Source organism: Tamandua tetradactyla, chromosome 16, assembly GCF_023851605.1.
Source record: "Tamandua tetradactyla isolate mTamTet1 chromosome 16, mTamTet1.pri, whole genome shotgun sequence".
NCBI classification, from domain to species: Eukaryota; Metazoa; Chordata; class Mammalia; order Pilosa; family Myrmecophagidae; genus Tamandua; species Tamandua tetradactyla.
This window is the reverse complement of record NC_135342.1, coordinates 63276036-63298177: the sequence shown is the minus strand read 5'-3', so window position 1 is coordinate 63298177 and position 22142 is coordinate 63276036. Positions and strand designations below refer to the sequence as shown.

The 22142-nt window shown below is 37.7% G+C and overlaps 1 protein-coding gene and 1 pseudogene across 1 annotated transcript in view; both read right to left on the bottom strand.

Moving 5' to 3' along the window:
- SNTB2 (syntrophin beta 2) overlaps positions 1–22142 on the bottom strand; it is a 158209-nt gene that overhangs the window by 32660 nt on the left and 103407 nt on the right. The window contains exon 3 of the mRNA XM_077132848.1: positions 17930–18140. Coding sequence (XP_076988963.1) covers positions 17930–18140 — 211 coding nt within the window. The remainder of the gene's footprint in view (positions 1–17929; positions 18141–22142) is intronic.
- Positions 516–15197, bottom strand: LOC143659663 (microtubule-associated protein RP/EB family member 1-like; annotated as a pseudogene).

Genomic DNA, 22142 nt, shown 5'->3' with positions numbered 1-22142 from the left:
GCATGGCAGGCAAGCATTCTTGCCTGCTGAGCCACCGTGGCCCACCCACCGAAGGGGACTTTGCAAATACTTTTCCACTCACTGATCGAATCACTCTGGGATTCATTGGGGCATCACTCTGGACAAACCAACAAAATCTCATGTCCTACCTGAGATTCCAAGTACTTATGGTGTTCAATCAAACTATTTACATAAGTTATATTAGGAAATGCACTACTCAAAATATAAACTTTGTAACAATAAACCTTTTTTGCTTTAGTCTCTCACATAAGTTGAGATTTTAAAATATTAATTACCATTTATTTTCAGCACCCCGCAGTAATGACATTTCTTTGTTCTTCCTCATGCAAAAACATTTTTAAAATTTGTACATTCAGTCACTATCATTATATACTCTAGGCATTCCTAGATTATACCATCTCAACCTTTACCTTCTATCTTTCTTTCTGATTTCATTTATGCCCCCAGCCCTCCTCCCTCTATCATTCTCACATGCAGCTTCATTCAGTGTTTTAACATAATTGTATTATAGTTAGGTAGTATTGTGCTGTCCATTTCTGAGTTTTTATATTCAGTCCTGTTGCACAATCTGTACCCCTTCAGCTCCAATCACCCAGTATCTTACTCTATTTCTATCTCTTGATGGTCTCTGTTACTAACGAAATATTCCAAGTTTATTCACTAATGTCAGTTCATATCAGTGAGACCATACAGTATCTGTTCTTTTGTTTTTGGTTAATCTAACTCAGCATAATGTTCTCAAGGTCCATTCATGTTGTGACATACTTCATAACTTTATTCTGTCTTACAGCTGCATAATATTCCATTGTATGTATATACCACAGTTTGTTTAGCCACTCATCTGTTGACGGACATTTTGGCTGTTTCCATTTCTTTGCAATTGTAAATAATGCTGCTTATAAACATTGGTGTGCAAATGTTCGTTTGTGTCCTTGCCCTCATGTCCTCTGAACAGATACCTAGCAATGGTATTGCCAGGTCATATGGCAATTCTATATTCAGCTTTTTGAGGAACCACCAAACTGCCTTCCACAGTGGTTGTACCATTTGACATTCTCACCAACAGTGGATTAAGTGTGCCTCTTTCTCCACATCCTCTCCAGCACTTGCCATTTTCTGTTTTATTGATAATGGCCATTCTGGTGGATGTGAGATGATATCTCATTGTGGTTTTGATTTGCATTTCTCTATTGGCCAGGGAAGTTGAGCATCTCTTCATGTGCCATTTGGCCATTTGTATTTTCTCTTTTGAGAAGTGTCTGTTCAAGTCTTTTGCCCATTTTGTAATTGGATTCGCTGTCTTTTTGTTATTGAGTTGAACAATCTCTTTATAAATTCTGGATGCAGACCTTTATCTGATATGTCATTTACAAATATTGTCTACCATCGTGTAGGCTGTCTTTTTACTTTCTTGATACAGTTCTTTGATGCTCAAAAGTCCAAGTGCACTTCTTAAGAAGAGGTACTTTTTGCTTACAAAAAGAAGTCATATGTATGAGTTTTTCTTTTCTAGTTTTATTTCTTTTTCTGGAGTGATGCAAATATTCTAAAAAATGATCATGGTGATGAATATACTACTAAGTGATGATAGTGTGAGCAAATGATTGTGCACCATATATAGAATGTTTGTATGTTAAGAATGTTTGTGTTTGTAAGTTGTTTTGTCAATAAAAATATTAAAAAGAAAGAAAAGAAACCAATGAGTTCTCTAAGAATAATAAAAGGGAGTATTTTACAGTTAAGCATATGATTTGGGGTGAAGAATTCAGATGTTGCTCTGCTAGTCCAGATTCTTAATACTTTTCTTGTTCCTCCTGCGGGCCCACTTCAGGTATCACAAAACCTTCATCTGTGGCAAACAGAATGTCCATAATCCTCTGCAATATAGATTGTTTTCCCCCTCATTCTCCAGACAAATCAATTCAGTGTTCCTTAGTTTTCCAAAGAAGAAATCTCTCTCCTTTTCCAAGTCTTTGACCATAAGGTTCAATATATTGACCTTCTGTATCAATTCAGGTGCTTCATCACCTCCATTGCCCACTTCAGGAGTCTTCTCACCACACCTGGACCAGTCTTAGGAATTGCAGTAGTTCTCTATGTTTAAATGGGCCACTGTGGAGCTGCACTGCTAGAGCTGAGAGGTTTCTTGGGTTTATTCAGAGTTGGAACAACAAGGGAGGGAGCCACTGCCGTCTCTTGACCTTGTCCAGCAGATACAGGTTATCTTTCTCCATCATAGTTTGCATCAAAAAACTTCTTCAATGATTGAACGAATTCAAAATTGTTCTGAAACTTTCCTTTCATAAATTTGTCCACAGGAATTATTTTGTCAACACCCATTCTCTTAAAACCTGTTTGTGGTATTTTTTTTTATTATTATTAATTAACTGAAAAAAAGAAATTAACCCAACATTTAGAAATCATACCATTCTATATGCAATCAGTAATTCTTAACATCATCACATAGATGCATGATCATCGTTTCTTCGTACATTTGCATCTGTTTAGAAGAACTAGCAACACAACAGAAAAAGATATAGAATGTTAATATAGAGAAAAGAAATAAAAGTAATAATAATAGTAAAAAACCAACCAACCAAACAAACAAACAAAAAAACCTATAGCTCAGATGCAGCTTCATTCAGTGTTTCAACATGATTACTTTACAATTAGGTATTATTGTGCTGTCCATTTTTGAGTTTTTGTATCTAGTCCTGTTCCCCAGTCTGTATCCCTTCAGCTCCAATTACCCATTATCTTACCCTGTTTCTAACTCCTGCTGGACTCTGTTACCAATGACATATTCCAAGTTTATTCTCGAATGTCTGTTCACATCAGTGGGACCATACAGTATTTGTCCTTTAGTTTTTGGCTAGACTCACTCAGCATAATGTTCTCTAGGTCCATCCATGTTATTACATGCTTCATAAGTTTAGTCTGTCTTAAAGCTGCATAATATTCCATCGTATGTATATACCACAGTTTGTTTAGCCATTCTTCTGTTGATGGACATTTTGGCTGTTTCCATCTCTTTGCAATTGTAAATAACGTTGGTATAAACATTGGTGTGCAAATGTCCGTTTGTGTCTTTGCCCTTAAGTCCTTTGAGTAGATACCCAGCAATGGTATTGCTGGGTAGTATGGCAGTTCTATATTCAGCTTTTTGAGGAACCACCAAACTGCCTTCCACAGTGGTTGCACCATTTGACATTCCCACCAACACTGGATAAGTGTGCCTCTTTCTCCGCATCCTCTCCAGCACTTGTCATTTTCTGTTTTGTTGATAATGGCCATTCTGGTGGGTGAGAGATGATATCTCATTGTGGTTTTGATTTGCATTTCTCTAATGGCCAGGGACATTGAGCATCTCTTCATGTGCCTTTTGGCCATTTGTATTTCCTCTTCTGGTAGGTGTCTGTTCCAATCTTTTTCCCATTTTGTAATTGGGTTGGCTGTCTTTTTGTTGTTGAGTTGAACAATCTCTTTATAAATTCTAGATACTAGACCTTTATCTGATATGTCATTTCCAAATATTATCTCCCATTGTGTATGCTGTCTTTCTACTTTCTTGATGAAGTTCTTTGATGCACAAAAGTGTTTAATTTTGAGGAGCTCCCATTTATTTATTTCCTTCTTCAGTGCTCTTGCTTTGGGTGTAAGGTCCATAAAACCGCCTCCAATTGTAAGTTTCATAAGATATCTCCCTACATTTTCCTCTAACTGTTTTATGGTCTTAGACCTAATGTTTAGATCTTTGATCCATTTTGAGTTAACTTTTGTATAAGGTGTGAGATACGGGTCCTTTCATTCTTTTGCATATGGATATCCAGTTTTCTAGGCACCATTTATTGAAGAGACTGTTCTGTCCCAGGTGAGTTGGCTTGACTGCCTTATCAAAGATCAAATGTCCATAGATGAGAGGGTCTATATCTGAGCACTCTATTCGATTCCATTGGTCGATATATCTATCTTTATGCCAATACCATGCTGTTTTGACCACTGTGGCTTCATAATATGCCTTAAAGTCAGGCAGTGCAAGACCTCCAGCTTCGTTTTTTTTCCTCAAGATGTTTTTAGCAATTCGGGGCACCCTGCCCTTCCAGATAAATTTGCTTATTGGTTTTTCTATTCCTGAAAAATAAGTTGTTGGGATTTTGATTGGTATTGCATTGAATCTGTAAATCAATTTAGGTAGGATTGACATCTTAACTATATTTAGTCTTCCAATCCATGAACACGGTATGCCCTTCCATCTATTTAGGTCTTCTGTGATTTCTTTTAGCAGTTTTTTGTAGTTTTCTTTATATAGGTTTTTTGTCTCTTTAGTTAAATTTATTCCTAGGTATTTTATTCTTTTAGTTGCAATTGTAAATGGGATTCATTTCTTGATTTCCCCCTCAGCTTGTTCATTACTAGTGTATAGAAATGCTACAGATTTTTGAATGTTGATCTTGTAACCTGCTACTTTGCTGTACTCATTTATTAGCTCTAGTAGTTTTGTTGTGGATTTTTGTGGGTTTTCGACGTATAGTATCATATCGTCTGCAAACAGTGATAGTTTTACTTCTTCCTTTCCAATTTTGATGCCTTGTATTTCTTTTCCTTGTCTAATTGCTCTGGCTAGAACCTCCAACACAATGTTGAATAATAGTGGTGATAGTGGACATCCTTGTCTTGTTCCTGATCTTAGGGGGAAAGTTTTCAATTTTTCCCCATTGAGGATGATATTAGCTGTGGGTTTTTCATATATTCCTTCTATCATTTTAAGGAAGTTCCCTTGTATTTCTATCTTTTGAAGTGTTTTCAACAGGAAAGGATGTTGAATCTTGTCGAATGCCTTCTCTGCATCAATTGAGATGATCATGTGATTTTTCTGCTTTGATTTGTTGATATGGTGTATTACATTAATTGATTTTCTTATGTTGAACCATCCTTGCATACCTGGGATGAATCCTACTTGGTCATGATGTATAATTCTTTTAATGTGTTGTTGGATACGATTTGCTAGAATTTTATTGAGGATTTTTGCATCTATATTCATTAGAGAGATTGGTCTGTAGTTTTCTTTTTTTGTAGTATCTTTGCATGGTTTTGGTATGAGGGTGATGTTGGCTTCATAGAATGAATTAGGTAGTTTTCCCTCCACTTCGATTTTTTTGAAGAGTTTGAGGAGAGTTGGTACTAATTCTTTCTGGAATGTTTGATAGAATTCACATGTGAAGCCGTCTGGTCCTGGACTTTTCTTTTTAGGAAGCTTTTGAATGACTAATTCAATTTCTTTACTTGTGATTGGTTTGTTGAGGTCATCTATTTCTTCGTGAGTCAAAGTTGGTTGTTCATGTCTTTCCAGGAACCCGTCCATTTCCTCTAAATTGTTGTATTTATTAGCGTAAAGTTGTTCATAGTATCCCGTTATTACCTCCTTTATTTCTGTGAGGTCAGTAGTTATGTCTCCTCTTCCATTTCTGATCTTATTTATTTGCATCCTCTCTCTTCTTCTTTTTGTCAATCTTGCTAAGGGCCCATCAATCTTATTGATTTTCTCATAGAACCAACTTCTGGTCTTATTGATTTTCTCTATTGTTTTCATGTTCTCAATTTCATTTATTTCTGCTCTAATCTTTGTTATTTCTTTCCTTTTGCTTGCTTTGGCGTTAGTTTGCTGTTCTTTCTCCAGTTCTTCCAAGTGGACAGTTAATTCCTGCATTTTTGCCTTTTCTTCTTTTCTGATATAGGCATTTAGGGCAATAAATTTCCCTCTTAGCACTGCCTTTGCTGCGTCCCATAAGTTTTGATATGTTGTGTTTTCATTTTCATTCGCCTCGAGGTATTTGCTAATTTCTCTTGCAATTTCTTCTTTGACCCACTTGTTGTTTAAGAGTGTGTTGTTGAGCCTCCATGTATTTGTGAATTTTCTGGCACTCTGCCTATTATTGATTTCCAACTTCATTCCTTTATGGTCCGAGAAAGTGTTGTGTATGATTTCAATCTTTTTAAATTTGTTAAGACTTGCTTTGTGACCCAGCATATGGTCTATCTTTGAGAATGATCCATGAGCACTTGAGAAAAAGGTGTATCCTGCTGTTGTGGGATGTAATGCCCTATAAACATCTGTTAAGTCTAGCTCATTTATAGTAATATTCAGATTCTCTATTTCTTTATTGATCCTCTGTCTAGATGTTCTGTCCATTGATGAGATTGGTGAATTGAAGTCTCCAACTATTATGGTATATGTGTCTATTTCCCTTTTCAGTGTTTGCAGTGTATTCCTCACGTATTTTGGGGCATTCTGGTTCGGTGCGTAAATATTTATGATTGTTATATCTTCTTGTTTAATTGTTCCTTTTATTAGTATATAGTGTCCTTCTTTGTCTCTTTTAACTGTTTTACATTTGAAGTCTAATTTGTTGGATATTAGTGTAGCCACTCCTGCTCTTTTCTGGTTGTTATTTGCATGAAATATCTTTTCCCAACCTTTCACTTTCAACCTATGTTTATCTTTGGGTGTAAGATGTGTTTCCTGTAGACAGCATATAGAAGGATCCTGTTTTTTAATCCATTCTGCCAGTCTATGTCTTGTGATTGGGGAATTCAGTCCATTAACATTTAGTGTTATTACTGTTTGGATAATATTTTCCTCTCCCATTTTGCCTTTTGTGTTATATATATCATATCTGACTTTCCTTCTTTCTACACTCTTCTCCACACCTCTCTCTTCTGTCTTTTCGTGTCTGACTCTAGTGCTCCCTTTAGTATTTCTTGCAGAGCTGGTCTCTTGGTCACAAATTCTCTCAGTGACTTTTTGTCTATAAATGTTTTAATTTCTCCCTCATTTTTGAAGGACAATTTTGCTGGATATAGGAGTCTTGGTTGGCAGTTTTTCTCTTTTAGTAATTTAAATATATCATCCCACTGTCTTCTAGCTTCCATGGTTTCTGCTGAGAAATCTACACATAGTCTTATTGGGTCTCACTTGTATGTGAAGGATTGTTTTTCTCTTGCTGCTTTCAAGATCCTCTCTTTCTCTTTGACCTCTGACATTCTAACTAGTAAGTGTCTTGGAGAACGCCTATTTGGGTCTAATCTCTTTGGGGTGCGCTGCACTTCTTGGATCTGTAATTTTAGGTCTTTCATTAGAGTTGGGAAATTTTCAGTGATAATTTCTTCCATTAGTTTTTCTCCTCCTTTTCCCTTCTCTTCTCCTTCTGGGACACCCACAACACGTATATTTGTGCGCTTCATATTGTCCTTGAGTTCCCTGATACCCTGTTCAAATTTTTCCATTCTTTTCCCTATAGTTTCTGTTTCTTTTTGGAATTCAGATGTTCCATCCTCCAAATCACTAATTCTATCTTCTGTCTCTTTAAATCTATCGTTGTAGGTATCCATTGTTTTTTCCATCTTTTCTACTTTATCCTTAACTTCCATAAGCTCTGTGATTCGTGTTTTCAGTTTTTCTATTTCTTCTTTTTGTTCAGCCCATGTCTTCTTCATGTCCTCCCTCAATTTATCGATTTCGTTTTTGAAGAGGTTTTCCATTTCTGTTCATATATTCAGCATTAGTTGTTTCAGCTCCTGTATCTCATTTGAACTATTGGTTTGTTCCTTTGTCTCAGCCATATTTTCAATTTTCTGAGCGCAATCTGTTATCTTCTGCTGGCGTCTGGGCATTCAGTCAGATTTCCCAGGGTGTTGGACCCAACAGGTTGAAAGATTTTTCTGTGAAATCTCTGGGTTCTGTTTTTCTTATCCTGCCCAGTAGGTGGCGCTCGTGGCCCACGTTTGTCTGCGGGTTCCACCAGTAAAAGGTACCGTGGGTCCTTTAACTTTGGATAACTCTCGCCATGGGGGAGGTTCGCCAGCTGAAGCGGCTTGGAAGAGTGCCAGGCGGCCCGGGGGTCCGAACATGGGGAGGGTCGCTGGCTGCCGCAGCCCGGGAGAGCGCCCGACAAAATTTCCTAGTCGGCCCGGGGCGCCAAGCATGGCAGTAGGGCGCCAGCTGCCGCAACCCGGGAGAGTGCACCGTTCCCAGCCGGACCGGGGAGTCACGTGTTTGGAAGGGACCCCCCCGGTCACCGTTCTCCGCGGTCTGGGTCTTTCCAATCCAATTCTCTCAGTTTGTTCGGGGGGCCTCGCGTGGTGGGGGCGCCAGCCGCCGCGGCTTGAGGGGACCGCCTGCCCAACTCTGCCAGTTGGCCTGGGAAGGAGGAAGGGAGGGACTCCGGCCACTTGCCGTCCCGCCCGGGAAAGCCCGCGCCCGTCGGCGATCTCACCGGAGCTAGTTCTCCCAGACAGTCAGCCATTCCAGGATGGGGTACGCTGTCTTTTTGATCTCTGTCGTGGCTCTGGGAGCTGTTCTGTATTGTTTCTACTCCCCTAGTTGCTGTTCTGTCATGCCGGAGACCCAGGTTCGATTCCCAGTGCCTGGCCAGTTTTCCCTTCCCTGGTAAGTGCGGCGGTGGCGGTTGGAACGGCCAGGTTGAGGGACGGCTTCTTGGGGGAGTGGTAGCCCGCCTGCCTGCCCTGCATTGAGGCATTTCAAGCTCGCGTTCGTCGCTCCTCAGGGGCTGTTGGTCAGAATGTGTTTGTGGTATTTTGAAGTTCTGGATATATTCATGTTCTAACTTAGCTTGGAACTTCACCTTCTTCATGGCAATGGAGTCAGGAAACAGCATGTCCAAAACTGATAATAGGTGGCCCCTGAGCACAATGGTTCAATCTTTATCAAATTCAACTGCAAATACTCAGTGATCCATGCCAGGACATCACGTCGACTTAAGTTGTCACTGGTCATTGATGTGGAGTATATGTTCACAGCCATCTTCATTTCTCAGTGGGGCCACAACCACTGCCTGTGCCTGGCAGTGGTTCCATCTCCACCTTGTTCAAAGAGTCCGACCCAAGCGATGAACTCACATGCATCCCTATTATGCACTGATGTAAAGAATAATCTGATTTTTAAAAATTAATTTCACTTTTTAAGTTATAAAGTGAGATTCTAAAAACTAGACCAGAGAATATGCATTTGGAAAACCTAAATTTAATTTATTTCTTCCCAAAGAAGATATTTTGGGGTCTAAAGGAAAAATGCTAAGGCCAATGGAGGCAATGTTGAATTTCATGACAGAAAAATTTTGTTTAACAATTTTTTTGCATTCTATTCTTTAGTTCTTTTGCGTCCTTAGTTCTAGAAAGCATTTTTGGAGGAAAATGAAACCTCAATTTGCCTTAACTTATAAGGGTATTATTTGCTTTCACTAAAATCAAAATACTGCCTACTATATATACAGTATCATGTGTTTTTGGGTTGTGGTATCAGCACAGGTAGCCCTGGGGCTCAACTTTTGAGTTTTGGGTTGGGAGAAAAAAAGGGGATACTAATGTTAGGGTTTTACTCTGCTTTGGTTTTAATCCTGCCCCTGCCCCCCTGCCCCCTATACACCTGACCAAACGGCCTTCTCCAAATTTTATTTTCTAATAAACAGTAAGGTAGAACTAAAGATGAGAAAATACTAAGTTATTTATTTCCTAATGAAAGTCTGTATTATTTCTCTTTTGACAGGTGCTGTTCTTCTGTTCTTTATTTTATTATCATGAGAGAAAACATAAAATTAATCTTAGAGTTAGAAAAAGCTCTGACATTTACTTAGTTTAACCTTTATGAGATACATCTACATAGTACCTCTGAGAAATGATATCCAGCCTTGTTTAAACACTTGACTGTGAGAGTAATATTTGCTTTTGGTAACTCAAACAACTACTTCAAAAAGCAAAAATCAAGACAGGAATTTAGAAATTACTAATTTGAATTAGTTCAGTGGTACTATTTTTAAAGTGGTTAAAACTTTACCACTTAGTATTATTTCCCAACTCTGAGCTTCTATTCTTGACAATATTTGATAATTAGTGACTTGTTTGCTTGTTTTATAAAAAAAACACGTTTTTAAATTTATTTTTTAGAGTCATTGTATGTTTATAGCAAAATCATGCTTACAATACAGAATTTCCATATAGGCTTACCGAACACAATTTTACCCATTATTAACATTTTGCATTAGTGCAGTATATTTGTTATAACTGATGAAAGATTTTTAAAAAATGTTTACCATGTTAAACATATATGCAACATTGAATTTCCTATTTTAACTACTTTCAAATACACAATTCAGTGGTGTTAATTATGTTTACAATGCTGTGCTATTATCAACATGTTTGTTTGCTTTTGGTATACATAAATGTAGACAAAAATTATTGAAAACCTACTATATACAAAGCTCTAGATTAAGTTTTCTGGGAGCAGTAAAGATCAGGAAGAAAATTTGTTCCTGTTTTGTGAAAGTTCATGATTGAGTGGAGGAAACACACACATATTTAAGGTTCATAAAAAGCAGATTGTGATGAATCTCCTTTCTACCTGTCTGTATGTAGCACAAACAAAATTAAGTTCACTTAAAAAGGTTGGCAACACTTGCTTCCAGGAAGCATCTTTGTTGCTCAGATGTGGCCTCTCTCTCTCTTTAGCCCACTCTGCAAGGAGGATCATTGCCCTTCTCCCTAAGCTGTAAAAGCCATTCAGAGGTGAAAGATTCATGGCAATGTGAGGAGTGACTCCCAGGGATGAGTCTGGCCCTGGTGCCATGGGATCGCCATGGGATCGACAATGCCTTCCTGATCAAAAAGGGGAAAAGAAGTATAATAAAATAAGGCATTAGTGGCCCACGAGATCAAATGGAGTCAAGAGGCTATTCTGGAAGCTGCTTTTATGCAAGCTTCAGTTGCTATGGTTTGCTAAACCCCAATCAACATCACTCCAGTTGGCTCTTAAGAACATGTAGGGCTCGAACTGAGACTATAGAGTCTCAGTTTCATGCACTAGGTTAGTCTTCCTGGAATATATAATTCCCAGAGGGTTCTTAAATCAGATAAATCCTGAAACCCAGAGGGACCAGCCTCTCCAAGATTATCAATTAATCACATACCCCTATCCTTTAGCATGGACATCCCTTCTCAACATGAAAAAATCAGAACAGGCACTGCCCAAAGATCCCTATAGATTGGGAGAAAGATTAAAGGAGGAGGAAATATAACACAGAAAATGGGATTTAACAAACAAGTATGGTTGCTGAGTTACTATACTGATATTCCTTCTAGCCTCCAGTGTTTTGGAGCAGCTAGAAGGAAAAATCTGAGATGACACAGTGGTAGCCCATGAGAAATTCTGGGATCTGTTCTGTAACTACTTGTTGAAGTGTGCTTTGAAAATTATTCCTTTCTTCTTTCTTTGCTTTGTATATATATTTTATTAGATGATAAAAAGTCATTTTCTAAAAAGCCTGGCAACTGTTCATACAGTCCTTGTGGGAGTCTGAATTTCCCATTGGAGGCAATTTGAAAATACTTATCAAAATTACAAATGCATATGTTCTTTGTAGTAGTTTTAAAATATGTCCACAAATTCTTTGCTACTTTTCCCTTAGTGGTGGAGTCTGAATTCCTCTTCCTTTCAGTATTGGCACTTAGTGTTTCACTTCTAATGAAATAAATGAAACACAAATGGACACTATGACTTCCAAGAGTAGGTCATTAAAGGCAATGTGGTGTCCATCTTTTATTCTCCCTCTCAGATCATTGTCTCTGGGAAAAATTAGCTGTTGTGTTGTAAGGACACTCAAGCAACTTTGTGGAAATGCCCAAATGGCAAGGAACCCAGGAGTTTTACCACCATCTAGCAAGAAATTGAGGCCTCCTGCCAAGATCCATGCAAATGAATCATCTTGGAAGTGGATCTGCCAACCCTAGTCAAGCCCTCAGATGACTGCCATCCTGGCTGACAGCTTGATGGCAACTTCGTAAGAAATCTCACATGTAAGCTACTACCAGACTCATGATCCTTAGAAACTATGTGAAATAAATATTGTTTTAAGGCACTAAGTCTTGGGGTAATTTGTTATGCAGGGATAGATGACTAACACATCTTTGACTCAGCACTTCTGGGAACTTATCCTGCAGGTATAGAAATAGACTTTACGTTCTGAACTTTCACTATTCAAACACAGAAACTGATGTAACTTTTTGGATAAATTCTTTATATAAAGTTTTATGCCAGAAACCTAAGAATTAAATATATTCAGATAATGTGGGTTCCTTTGTTTCCTGATCTATCTGAACTTAGGAACCAAAGTGTTGGGACAGCATAAGTGTGAAGGACAAACTACAAGGTTATTATTCAGTATAGCATGGTTTTTTTTTTTTTTTTAGGCTGGCACCAGAAATCGAACCCAGGTCTCTGGCATGGCAAGCAAGAATTCTACCTGCTGAGCCATCATGGCCTGCCCTATAGCATGGTTTTTAAAGGCAAAAGAATATAACCACAAAATTGGGATGTATGTTTATTTAACTAAAACCATACAGTGAAATACTATATAGTTGCAAAAAAGAATGGGGTACCTTTCTGTTTGTTGGGGGCGGATCTCCAAACTACATTGTTTAATAAAAAACAGAGAGGGAGGGCAAAGGTGGGTTAGCGGGCAGAGTTCTTGCCTACCAGGCCAGAGACCCAGGTTCAATTCCTGATGTCTGCCTATGCAAAAACAAAAACAAAAACAAAGAGCAAGATAGAAAGCAGTGTACATATAATATCTTCTACAGAAGGGGAAAAAAGAACATATGAACACACATGCCATTATGTGCATAATAATCCTTCAAAGGATTCATTAGAAAGGAATAAATGTAGTTACCTCTCTAGGCATGGGAATTAGGTGGATGGGGGACAAAAACGGAAGAAAGACCTTTTGCCTGTTAACTTTTAAAAAAAAATTGGGCGGGCCACAGTGGCTCAGTGGCAGAGTTCTCGCCTGCCATGCTGGAGACCCGGGTTCAATTCCCGGTGCCTGCCCATGCAAAAAAAAAAAAATTATTTTGAGAAAACTTTAAACTTACAGCATAGTTACAAAAATAATACAAAATCATATAGAGAACTCCAACATATACCCCCAATCCAGTACCCAGTTCCACCAATTTTAACACTTTGCCACATCATTCTATCTATCCATCTACTTATCTGCTTGTCTCTCTATTTATGCCTATTAGCTCTTTATTCTTTAACTTTTGGAACATATGAATGTGTAATCTTAAAAAATTTCTACTATTGAAGGCACAGAATAATTACCACTAAATCTAGTTTATCAGCTAACATATAACAATGCAGAAATAATTGGTAAACATAAGTAAAATTTTTAAATTTTCAGTCATAAGTACTTATACCATGATAATTTCCTTAATTTTTTTCTGTTTAGTTATTCTAATTATGCTTCACAGAAATGATCACAGTATTACTTTTGTTCTTAATTTACTATAATCATTATTTTAAAAGTTCATAAAATTGCAGAGCAGGAGAAAAAAATAGATTAGTGATTTCTAAAATGGCCCCAAATCACAATCAGCTGGGGAGCTACCATATATGATTACCAGGTGCCATTGCAGATCAGAACTTTTTTTGGGTAAAGTGGGGGGCAAGACCCAGAAAACTGTACTTAAAATAAAACAAATATAGAAGATCAAAAACCTCTTTGGGCTGATCCTGACACATTTTTGAACCAATGATCTAGGCCCAATCATTCCATCTTTGCACACACGTGAGGGAATTAGGATTCAATGAGAAGAAGTAACTTTCTAAAAGAAGTAAAAACAGAGCTAGCATTTGAATACTCATCTCTGAACACCCTAATCCAGTCTTCTCCCTTTGACCTAGCTGACAGTGAAGGACCCACAAGAAAAAGGATGTACCAAAACGTAACACAGAACTTTTGGTCGTTCGTCTTTTTTATGTCACAGATGGGGTTTAAAATGACTTGGATTTTTGAGTTCTTCCTTCACCTTCTCCAATCATCCACTCAGGTTATCTTATTTATTTTCTCACAGCTTATACAATATTTTGTATACTTTATATACCCCAGAGCAGGGAAGTAAACTACAGCCTGCTGTCACTAGAAATACTGCCAGTGGTCTAAAACAGGGATTGGAAAACTATGACCTGTGGACTAAAACTGGGCCATATGGGCAGGCACCGGGAATTAAACCTGGGTCTCCTGCATGGCAGGCAAAAACTCTGCCTGCTGAGCCACCGTGGCCTGCCCCACATTTTTTTTTTTTTTTTTTTTAATAGTTAAAAAATATTTTTACTGAAAAATCTTCACACACATACAGTCCATCCACAGTATACAATCAATGGCTCACAATATCATCACATAGTTGTATATTCATCACCATGATCATTTTTAGAACGTTTGCTTCACTCCAGAAAAAGGAAAGAGAAAAAACACATACATCCCATACCCCTTACCCCGCCCTCTCGTTGACCACTATTATTTTGGCCTACCGAATTTTTTTTTTTTTACCTCTTATCCCCCCATTCATTATTATTTATTTTTCCTTATTTTTTAACTCAACTCTCCATACCCTGGATAAAAGGAGCATCAGAGACAAGGTTTTCAGAATCACACAGTCACATTGTAAAACCTATATGGTTACACAGTCTTCTTCAAGAATCAGGGCTACTGGAATACAGTTCAACAGTTTCAGGTACTTCCCTCTAGCCACTCCAATACACCATAAACTAAAAAGGGATATCTATAAAATGTATAAGAATAACCTCCAGGATAACCTCTCAACACCATTCGAAACTTAATTTTGTTTCATTTCTCTCTTTCCCCTTTTGGTGAAGAAGGCTTTCTCTATGATGCATGCAACTAGGTGAATGAACCTTAAGGACAGTATGTGGAATAAAATGTCAGAAACGAAAAGACAAATATCATCATGCCTTACTCATATGGATTAGCTATAATTTATAAACTTAAAAGGAAGAAAGGTTTATTTTGTTCAGAATCTAAATTTTCAATAGTACATAATCTAACTTAACCAGTCTAGTTAGGTCATTTAAACAACCTAAACACAGGGGGCCCAGAATAAGAATGTGAGCCTGTAGTCCTGCATAGCTTCTTTTTTTTTTTTTTTTTTTTAAATTTTTTTTATTAATCAAAAAAAAGAAAAGAAATTAACACAACATTTAGAAATCATTCCATTCTACAAATGCACTCAGTAATTCTTAGTATCATCACATAGATGTATGATCATCATTTCTTAGTACATTTGCATCGATTTAGGAAAAGAACTAGCAAAACAGCAGAAAAAGATATAGAATGTTAATATAGAGAAGAGAATTAAAATAATAATAATACTAATATATTATATATAAAAAGGAAAAAGAAAAAAAACAAAAACAAAAGATACAAACACACAAACAAACAAACAAAAAACCATATTTCAGGTGCAGCTTCATTCAGTGTTCCAACCTAGTTACATTACACTTAGGTATTATTGTGCTGTCCATTTTTGAGTTTTTATATCTAGTCCTGTTGCACAGTCTGTATCCCTTCAGCTCCAATTACCCATTATCTTACCCTGTTTCTAACTCCTGCTGGTCTCTGTTACCAATGATATATTCCAAGCTGATTCTAGAATGTCGGTTCACATCAGTGGGACCTTACAGTATTTGTCCTTTAGTTTTGGGCTAGACTCACTCAGCATAATGTTCTCTAGGTCCATCCATGTTATTACATGCTTCATAAGTTTAGTCTGTCTTAAAGCTGCATAATATTCCATCGTAGGTATACGCCACAGTTTGTTTAGCCACTTGTCTCTTGATGAACATTTTGGCTGTTTCCATCTCTTTGCAATTGTAGATAATGCTGCTATAAACACTGGTGTGCAAATGTCCGTCTGTGTCTTTGCCCTTAAGTCCTTTGAGTAGATACCTAGCAGTGGTATTGCTGGGTCGTAATCCATTCTGCCAGTCTATGTCTTTTGATTGGGGAATTCAGTCCATTAACTTTTAGTATTATTACTGTTTGGATAATATTTTCCTCTACCATTTCGGCTTTTGTATTATATATATCATATCTGATTTTCCTTCTTTCTACACTTTAGTCCATACCTCTCTCTTCTGCCTTTTCGTATCTGACTCTAGTGCTCCCTTTAGTATTTCTTGCAGAGCTGGTCTCTTGGTCACAAATTCTCTCAGTGACTTTTTGTCTATAAATGTTTTAATTTCTCCTTCATTTTTGAAGGACAATTTTGCTGGATATAGGAGTCTTGGTTGCCAGTTTTTCTCTTTTAGTAATTTAAATATATCATCCCACTGTCTTCTAGCTTCCATGGTTTCTGCTGAGAAATCTACACATAGTCTTATTGGGTTTCCCTTGTATGTGACAGATTGTTTTTCTCTTGCTGCTTTCAAGATCCTCTCTTTCTCTTTGACCTCTGACATTCTAACTAGTAAGTGTCTTGGAGAACGCCTGTTTGGGTCTATTCTCTTTGGGGTGCGCTGCACTTCTTGGATCTGCAGATTTAGGTCTTTCATAAGAGTTGGGAAATTTTCAGTGATAATTTCTTCCATTAGTTTTTCTCCTCCTTTTCCCTTCTCTTCTCCTTCTGGGACACCCACAACACGTATATTTGTGCGCTTCATATTGTCATTCAGTTCCCTGATCCCCTGCTCAAGTTTTTCCATTCTTTTCCCTATAGTTTCTGTTTCTTTTTGGAATTCAGATGTTCCATCCTCCAGTTCACTAATTGTAGCTTCTGTCTCTTTAGATCTACCATTGTAGGTATCCATTGTTTTTTCCATTTTTTCTTCTTTGTCCTTCACTCCCATAAGTTCTGTGATTTGTTTTTTCAGATTTTCTATTTCTTCTTTTTGTTCAGCCCATGTCTTCTTCATGTCCTCCCTCAATTTATTGATTTGGTTTTTGAAGAGTTTTTCCATTTCTGTTCGTATATTCAGCATTAGTTGTCTCAGCTCCTGTATCTCATTTGAACTATTGGTTTGTTCCTTTGACTGGGCCATATCTTCAATTTTCCGAGCGTCATCCATTATTTTCTGCTGGTGTCTGGGCATTTGATCAGATTTCCCTAAGACCCAGCTGGTTGAAAGCTTTTTCTGTGACATCTCTGGGCTCTGTTTTTCTTTTCCTGCCCAGTAGGTGGCGCTCGTGGCGCTCGTCTGTCTGCACGGCAGTCGCCCGGGAAACCGCGCGTGGAGGCGGGGGTCACTGGCCGGCGCGGCTTGGGAGAGTGCCGGTCCTAATTGCCCAGCTGGCCCGAAACGCCAAGCGTGACGGGAGGGCCCCGCTATCCAACGTTCCCATTCAGACCGGGGAGCCATGTGCGTGGAGGGGACCCCAGTCGCCAGCCGCCCCCGGCCGGGGAAACGCGCGCCCCTCGGGTATCTCACCGCAGCAGATTCTCCCTGCCCGTTCAGCAGTTCCAGAATGGGGTACGCTGTCTTTTTGGTCTCTGTCGTGACTCAGGGAGCTGTTTCGTATTGTTTCTGTTTCTTTAGTTGCTTTTCTGGAGGAGGAACTAAGACCCGCGCGTCTTACTAAGCCGCCATCTTCTCCGGAAGTCCCCACATTTGTTTTTGTAAATAAAGTTTTATTGGAACACAGCTCTACCCACCCATTTTTATATTGTCTATGGCTATTTTCTTGCTACAACAGGGAAGGAGTTACAACATATCTGGCCCTTTATAGAAAAAGTTTACTGAGTTCCCACCTAAAATCATGAAAATTATTTTACTTTTCATTAAGGACAGAGAGGGTAATGAGAACTTTTTTAAAATTATGCTGTAATGGTGATTATCATGAGTCAATTCTTCAGTTGGAGGTCATAATTGGCAACCAATAGCTAAAACACAAAAAGGAAGGAAGGAGAAACAAAAGATCTATAAACAAAGTAAGTTAGATAACTAGACTCTACCTGCATAATAAATACACAGATACACAATGAAATGGGATAACATCTTGGCTATAAGTGGGGACCAGATGAGACACTGCCCTGTTTCCCAGCCTACCTGTTCTGCCAACCAGGCAATGTGCTTGACCTCTTTACTGCCTCCTGCCGTACTGGTTGCACCAAGTATAGCATTGAGTTCAGCCAACACCTGTGGAAGGAGAGCCATTATGTTGGTGTGGATAGCTACGAACCAGGAGTGTGCTGTGGCTGTATCCTTGCAGCGCAGGATCAAGGTGTTCCTGCTATCAGGAGAATGTAGCTCTATCAATCTGTATGGAAAAAGGAAAAAAAAATCAGTGAGCTAGATCAAAAATCATCAAAAGTGCAAAGGTTTAACATATATATCTGCAGATCTATTTTAATTTTATATGACTAGAATAGAGATACATTCCCTTAACTCCTTAAAGTCCATTTCCAGAGAAACTCACATATGGAGAGATAATCATCAGAAATACTAACTGTTGGGCCTTTTGTTTGAATATGTTAATGTAATGATCTAAGATGAAGAGATCTATTGTATAGTCTGAGTAGAGCACTTCACTCTACCTTAATTTCTTTGTCAGAAAAATGAAAAGCATACATGTTGAATCTCCTAACACATTGTAAAGAAGGAACTGATTTTTTTTTACACACTTAGAAAATTCTAGAATAAGGTACTGACAGGCTAAAACAAAATTACTGCAAAATAATGAACTGAAATTCCCACTGTGTGAAGTAAAGAATAAGGTGAAAAGCAGAATATTACTCTCCTTCAAAAATTAAAACTGGTTTTTAGTGTCTGGATCCCATTAAATGATTAACTCATCCAGTGTATCAAGGTAGAAAAATAGTTAACAGATCTTCAAAGCTACGACTGTTCTGTGTTGTCAACTGTGAATAATCTATACTTCAAAAGGAACCTTTAGGAATTAGCTAAATTTTTTTTTAATGTACATTGAACAAATTTCTCATAAAGCAACTTAGTAGGAACTCTTTTGTGTTTTGGTCAAAGTTCTTGCTAAGATGAGCTTTAAAACTCAAATTGAACATATATATATCTTTCAAAAAGGAAAAAGAAAGGATATTAAGAATATTTTCATGGTAGAGCAGAAATTGGCAAACTGCCAATGACCAAGGGGCGTTCTCTTTTCTTTCATTTCTCTGAAGAAAGATTTTGCTGCTTTACAACACTGTCATCAGATACCATTCCACCTGTCAAAGGTAAGCTATTTATATTTACACAAGCATTTTTGCTTTAAAGCTTGATTCCTTCTCTTTTGCCACATTTCTAAACCTTTTATAATTCCAAATATTAATCTGTCATATTTTACATGGCAAATACTTATTCTCATTTGAATTCTGGTCTGTCTGTTCCTTCTTACATAAAATTTATTGAGCACCAACAATATGCTAGATACTGTTCTAAACACTGGAGTTGGAGATACAGTGATGAAAAAAACATATGATCTCTACCCTCACTGAGATTATAGTCTAATGGGAAGGCAAAAATTAACAATGAACAAATACATAATTATGAGTTTAAAAAAAGTGCTATAGAGGAATGTAATAACTTCAATGAAGTTTGTGCTTGATAAAAACAGCAGTGTTTTCATAGAATCTAGGATAAGTCTTCATAGAATGTAGGATTTATGATTCTTTAATGTAAGATCTAGAGCACACTGTCCAATACAACTTTTTAAGATGCTAGAAACATTCTATATTTGCACAGTCCAATATGGGAGCCACTTGCTGCATTTAGTTATTGGCACCTGAAATGTAGCTAATACAATTTAATTTATCTTTAATTATTTAAAATTTAAACAGTCACAGCACTATTGGACAGCACAGATCTAGAGCCTTATAAATCATCCAGCCATGCACTTCTCAAGCTATAATGTTTGAAACAGTGACCTGTGAGCTCTTGACAGGGGTTCTGAGAAAAAAGGGCTCTGTGATGAAAGAAATTTGGGGGTAGCACACAATACTTGTGTACTCCTTCCTTGGCCATTTCCAATTCTGAGTAAGGCTCTGAGAAGTCCTGTAGTAGAAAAAGCTATTTAACATTGTTTAATCAATAAAGCCCTAAATTGGTACAAAATTTATATTTTGACTAGTGCATTTCCTAATATAACTTATGTAGACAGCTTAACTGAACACCATAAGTACATGGAACCTTGGGTAGGACATGAGATTTTGTTGGTTTGTCCAGAGTGATACCCTGATAAATCTCAGAGTGATTTGAACAGTGAATAAAAAAGTATTTGCAAAGTCCCCTTCAGGGAATGGTGAGAAAGGAGGAAAATTCAACTTCCCCAAATGAATTCTTGATATTCTCACAAGGAATGTGGACAATCAAAGCTATAGGCTGAGCCCCCAATCTTGGGGTTTGTTCATATGAAACTTAACCCCACAAAGGATAGGTCAAGCCTACTTAAAATTAGGCCTAAGAGTCACCCTCAGGAGAACCTCTTTTGTTGCTCAGATGTTGCCTCTCTCTCCAGCCAACACAACAAGCAAACTCACAACCCTCCCCCTGTCCACATGGGACATGACTCCAGGGATGTGGACCTTCCTGGCAATGTGGGACAGAAATCCTAGAATGAGCTGAGACTCAGCATCAGGAGATTGAGAAAACCTTCTTGACCAAAAGGGGGAAGAGTGAAATGAGACAAAATAAAGTGTGGATTCCAAACAGAGTCAAGAGGTTATCCTGGAGGTTATTCTTATGCATTAAATAGATATCACCTTGTTATTCAAGATGTAGTAGAGAGGCTGGAAGGAACTGCCTGAAAATGTGGAGCTGTGTTCCAGTAGCCACGTTTCTTGAAGATGATTGTATAATGATAGAGCTTTCACAATGTGACTGTGTGATTGTGAAAACCTTGTGTTTGATGCTCCTTTTATCTACCTTATCAACAGATGAGAAAAACATATGGAAAATAAAAGATGAATATTATTAAAGATGAATAATAGGGGGAACAAATGTTAAAATAAATTTAGAGTGAAATGCTGGTGATCAGTGAGGGGGTGGGGTGGGGGGTATGATATGTATGAATTTTTTTGTTTTCTTTTTATTTCTTTTTCTGAATAGATGCAAATGTTCCAAGAAATGATCATGATGAACATGCAACTATGTGATGATACTGTGAATTACTGATTATATATTTAGAATGGAATGATCAGAAATTATGAATGTTTGCATTTGGTGTTTTCTTGGTATTTAAAAAAAATTTTTTTTAATGAAAAAAAAAATAAAGCCCTAAATTTATTAGAAGGATTCCTATTAATAACTAACAGACTTAGTGTTCTTCATTGAGAAATACTGATCTAGTCTAATTACTTCATTTTACAGATGAGGAAAAGGAAGTCTGGAGAGATGCCTTCTTCAGAGACAACAGACTGGGTCCAAACATATTCCTAAGGTAGTGAGTAGATAGTAGGAAAGCAGGACTGCAATGGAGGCCTCTAAACTTCTAGGGCACAACTACCAAGTTGCTCTCATGCTATGAGACAGTTTATAAACATATCTATGTGGTACCTACCTACCAACTTACCTATTTATCTGTTCTCCCTCTGGAGTTACCCATCTAGCTACCTGCAGGCTAAGCTACCAGACTATTCATCTTTATATGACTTCATATAGGCAATAGACAACAATAACAAAACTTCTCGAAAATAGACCAAACATAAAATAGGAACTGTGAACAGCCAAAACACTTAATAAAGTCCATACCTGAAAAATCTTACTACTTAGAGGAGAATCTTTAGGTAGCAAGTCATAAGCTATTTATTTATGTTTTAGATAGAGATCTCATGAATTTATATGATTTCCTATCCTACAGCTAAATATAGTGAAAGGAAGCCTGGGATGAGAATTTAGAGGATCTTGAATGCCAGTTTATGTTGGAATATTAAGTGGTAAGCAACATGGAAACATTGAAGATTTCTGAACAGGAGAGGAACTGATCAAAATAATGAATTAAAAAATAATTCATTATTTATTATGGGTGGGCCACGGTGACTCAGCAGGCAAGAATGCTCGCCTGCCATGCCAGAGGACCTGGGTTCAATTCCCGGTGCCTGCCCATGTTGAAAAAAATAATAATTTTATGGTGCGATGTGAGATGGATAACAATAAAAACAGAACTGGCCTGCTGGATCTAATTGTACCCTAGATGGATGAAACTACACAGAGCTTATGTGGAGAATGCAGACTCCTAGGCAGGAGTCCTCATCCTAAAAGCCAAGGGAAAGGTAAAAAGAGGAAGAAAAAAAGAGCTATGACAAACATC